The following is a 3,986-nucleotide window of genomic DNA, read 5'->3' as shown; positions in this document are numbered from 1 at the left end:
TATATATATATATATATATTGATTGATTGTATACAAAGTATGGGGGTTTAGTTCTCAGGTGATTTAAATGATTAGGTACGCTAGATAAGTGCTGTAACAGATTGCTAAGGCTCCAAGGTTATAACCAATTATGGTAGTTATGGAGCCATTGTCGATTTCCGATGCAGTGGATATATAATTGTTAAAGAGGACAACAAACGTTAAGGCAAGGAAAACATCTCAAGTCATATACATTATTATTATTGGAAAAAATTCAAAGTCTTACAGCTGTTTCTGGGATATCCCCCAGTATAGGAATATTCCATCATCCCTATTTATTTCCCTATTTGTCTCTGATGGCAGATTATCCCATACTCAAGGATATCCCAGAAACAGCTGTAAGACTTCGAATTTTTTCCAATAATAATAATGTATACGATTTGAGATGTTTGCCTTGCCTTAATGTTTGCTGTCCTGTTTAACAATTATATATTGATTATATATGTATTTTTTGGTTGTGTGTGTGTGTGTTGCTTATATGTGTACATATATAATGGTTGTATTTGTTGGCTGCATGTGTATATGGTTATTGTATGTTAACTGGTATGTTAACTGTATGTTGACTGTATGTTGACTGTATGTTAACTGTATTGATTGTAAATGCTTTAGTTTTGCACAAGGCCAGCAAACCCCACTGCTCAACTGGTACTTATTTTATCGACCCTGAAAGGATGAAAAGCAAAGCCCACCCCGACAGCATTTGAACCCAGAACGTAAAAACAGACAAAATTCCACAAAGCATTTCGCCCAGCATGCTAACGACTCTGCCAGCTCACTGCCTTATCTATTGATTAAATATCGATTGTATATATATGTTTTGTTGACTCTGCATTGAAGACATATGTATATTATATGCTGTCTGTTTATTTATTTGTTGATGATGTATGTATATGTTGACTCTATGATAACTGTACATTCATATGTTGGCTCTAGATGGTTACATCAGAAAGTTCCAAGACGAGTTATGTTTAATAAAAAAATAACTTATTTACCTGAGTTTTAACATCATCCGCTTTGAAATAATCACCTTGCACAGCAATACACCCGTCCCAGTGTTCCTGCCATTTTTGGAGTCCAGCCTGTAAGTCGCTTTCCATAAGCAAGTTGAGGACCTTCTGCAATTCACTCTGAATCTCAACAACAGTGTTAAATGGCAACCTTTGAGCTGCTTTTTCATCTTGGAGAAGAGATGGAAGTCCCCATGTGCTAAATATGGCAAATAAAGCATGTACAGAAACAATACCATATTGCTTTTGGCAAGAAACTCACAAATGAGGAGAGCTTCGTGAAGAATCCAGTTCTTCGTGCTCCACAGATATGATCGCTTTTGCCAAATGTCCTTTCTCAGACACTTCAAAACATAATAGCAGAACTCTCAATTGATGGTCTGGCCCTGGAGAACAAATTCTCGATGCACAAGGCCACATTTCCATGGGTGACACTTGTGGCAGGTCTTCCAGATCACTCATTATCTTCCAGTGATGTTGTTCCCCTTTTGAAGCCCTTGTGCCACTCAAAACTTTGTGTACAACCCATTGCCTCACTGCTTGCCAAAGTATGCTCAATGTCTCTGTAGCAGACTTCCCAAGTTTAACACAAAACTTCGTGTTGGCTCTTTGTTCCTGTCCATGACAAAATTGCAGACTATGGCATACACATAATCACAAAAACACAAATTTCTCAACTTGTGAAATAAACACAGCAATGTCACTCAACATGCTGCCTCATGAAGGTTACTGCTAGCTCTCACTGTAGACAACCATGTGCTGCCATCTGTTGGTGCACTACAGAACTAATCCAGTAACTTTTTAATAGCACCTCATACTTTATATGTAAATTAAATGTTTATATTGACCACATACTACACTAGTCACTAAGTTACTACATTGTTGACCTGTGTAAGATTGTGAGTCAATGTGGTTCTAAGTATCACATGACAACCATGTCGACTCAACCTGAGGTCAACAGATAAATCTGTCAGAAAGAAGTCATTTTCTTTGCAGAGTGACTCCAGGACAAGTGGCTAAACCTTTGGACAAGCAAGCAAAGACAAAGGTTGTGGAGAAAGCAAAAGTTTTGCCAAAGAAAGTGAAATCCAGAAAATTTACCAAGAGAATGGTTGGAAAACCAAGAGCTAAAATTGTAAGTATTTCACCAGGAGTAAGAGAAAGGTCTCGGGGAAGGGCAAGACTGGAGACAGGCGTTGGTGCCTTTGTAAGGAATCGAAGGGTAATGTAGAGTAACATGAGATCAGTGGTGTTGGGGAGGGGTCTGGGGAGAGATGGGATGTATTCAGGACTGGGTACTTTAACAGGATGATGGGGACAGAGTCTGAAGATGTGTTTAAAACTTAATATCATATCAGGCTGTGTAAACATTCAAACAGTGTCACTATCTTTCCAAATCCTGCTGCATTTCATATGGAATTTTGGGTCCTCTTAAGTTGTCTTGATGTACAAATCAAACCACCTTTCTTGGCTGTAAAATTTCGGTTTGAAAAATTCCCCTTTTATGCTTTGCTTGATGGAGCTGGGGTCATCCCGGGTGTGTAGTCCCAGATATATCATCATGTGTAGAGCTGACCTGGTCCACCAATGTTCCCCATCGCTGGTGGTCCCATGTCAACCCCTACTGCTTGCTTGCTTCATGCTCTTGCTTGATGGAGCTGGGGTCATCCCAGGTTAGTAGTCCCAGACATGACTCTCTGCTAATTGATGCATTCATCGCTCTTTCAGGAGAAGAAGAAGATTCCTGCAATACCTTCTGAAGAAATCAGACGAAAATTTAATTGGGTTGCAGACCAAATGAGACTTCTTAATGAGCTCCGCATCATTCATGAATTAACAGAACCTTTCATTTTCTCCTACTATGTACATTGGCCAGTGATGTCAGATTTGTAAGTAGCCATATTTAGATATTATTATTATTGTTGTTGTTGGTGTAGTTGCTGTTGCATCCCTCTCTGGTGCAGCTCTCTCTGGTACAGCCCTCTCTGGTGCAGCCCTCTCTGGTACAGCCCTCTCTGGTACAGCCCTCTCTGGTGCAGTCCTCTCTGGTGCAGCCCTCTCTGGTACTGCTGCTGCTGCTGCTGCTGTTGTTTTTACTGTTGTTGTTGTTGTTGCTTTTCTTCTTCTTCTTGACCTTTACAGGTGTTGGTGGCATATAAAAGGCACTTGTGCCAATGCTGCATAAACACACCCATGCTAGTGGAATGCAAAAACACCCAGCAAACTGCGTAAAGTGGTTGGCATTATTAGGAAGGGCGTCCAGCCATAGAAACCATCCCACTACAGACAATTGAAGTCTGGACAGCTCCTTGGCTGACCAGTTCCTGTTAAACCGTTCAACCCATACCAGCATGGAAAACAGACATTAAATGATGATGATGATGATGATGATGATGATCTTTTTTATTGTAACATAATTTTAGTCTCAGCACCTAGCAACTGTACAACACTTGTATGTTTACAAACTTAATTTCTCTCACAAACACCTTCATTCATACTCACAGCCTCACCTGTCACTCACATTTACATATCCTTATGTCTTTCAGTGCCAATCACAAGAAGAAACTCAAAAAAGAAGTTTTATAATGGACAATAAAAATCTGAAAATAAAAATTTCATGGACAAAAAGCATTGTGAGATTGGTTTCTAGAACAAGAGTCAAACAATTTTATAGAAGACAGATTTTACCCCTGCGCAATGTCAGCAGTAATGCTGGATTCACATTTCATTACTGTCAGAATCCCTATGACTGGTTTCACATACCTTTTCTATAAGAATCTCTGTGACTGGTTTCACATATCTTTTTGATCAGACTCTCTATGATTGGTTTCCCATATCTTTGCCATCAGAATCTATATGATTGGTTTCACATATCTTTGCCATCAGAATCTATATGATTGGTTTCACATATCTTTGCCATCAGAATCTATATGATTGGTT

The 3,986-nt window shown here is 39.3% G+C and overlaps 1 protein-coding gene across 1 annotated transcript in view; it reads left to right on the top strand.

Moving 5' to 3' along the window:
- LOC106872670 (trichohyalin) overlaps positions 1-3,675 on the top strand; it is a 67,248-nt gene extending 63,573 nt beyond the window's left edge. The window contains exons 22-24 of the mRNA XM_014919779.2: positions 2,043-2,181; positions 2,775-2,935; positions 3,593-3,675. Coding sequence (XP_014775265.2) covers positions 2,043-2,181; positions 2,775-2,935; positions 3,593-3,632 — 340 coding nt within the window. The 3' untranslated portion in view covers positions 3,633-3,675. The remainder of the gene's footprint in view (positions 1-2,042; positions 2,182-2,774; positions 2,936-3,592) is intronic.
- The last annotated feature ends 311 nt before the right edge of the window (positions 3,676-3,986 follow it).

This window comes from Octopus bimaculoides, chromosome 22 (assembly GCF_001194135.2).
Source record: "Octopus bimaculoides isolate UCB-OBI-ISO-001 chromosome 22, ASM119413v2, whole genome shotgun sequence".
NCBI classification, from domain to species: domain Eukaryota; kingdom Metazoa; phylum Mollusca; class Cephalopoda; order Octopoda; family Octopodidae; genus Octopus; species Octopus bimaculoides.
The sequence above is the reverse complement of the archived record's forward strand: the minus strand, read 5'-3'. Positions and strand labels throughout refer to the sequence as shown.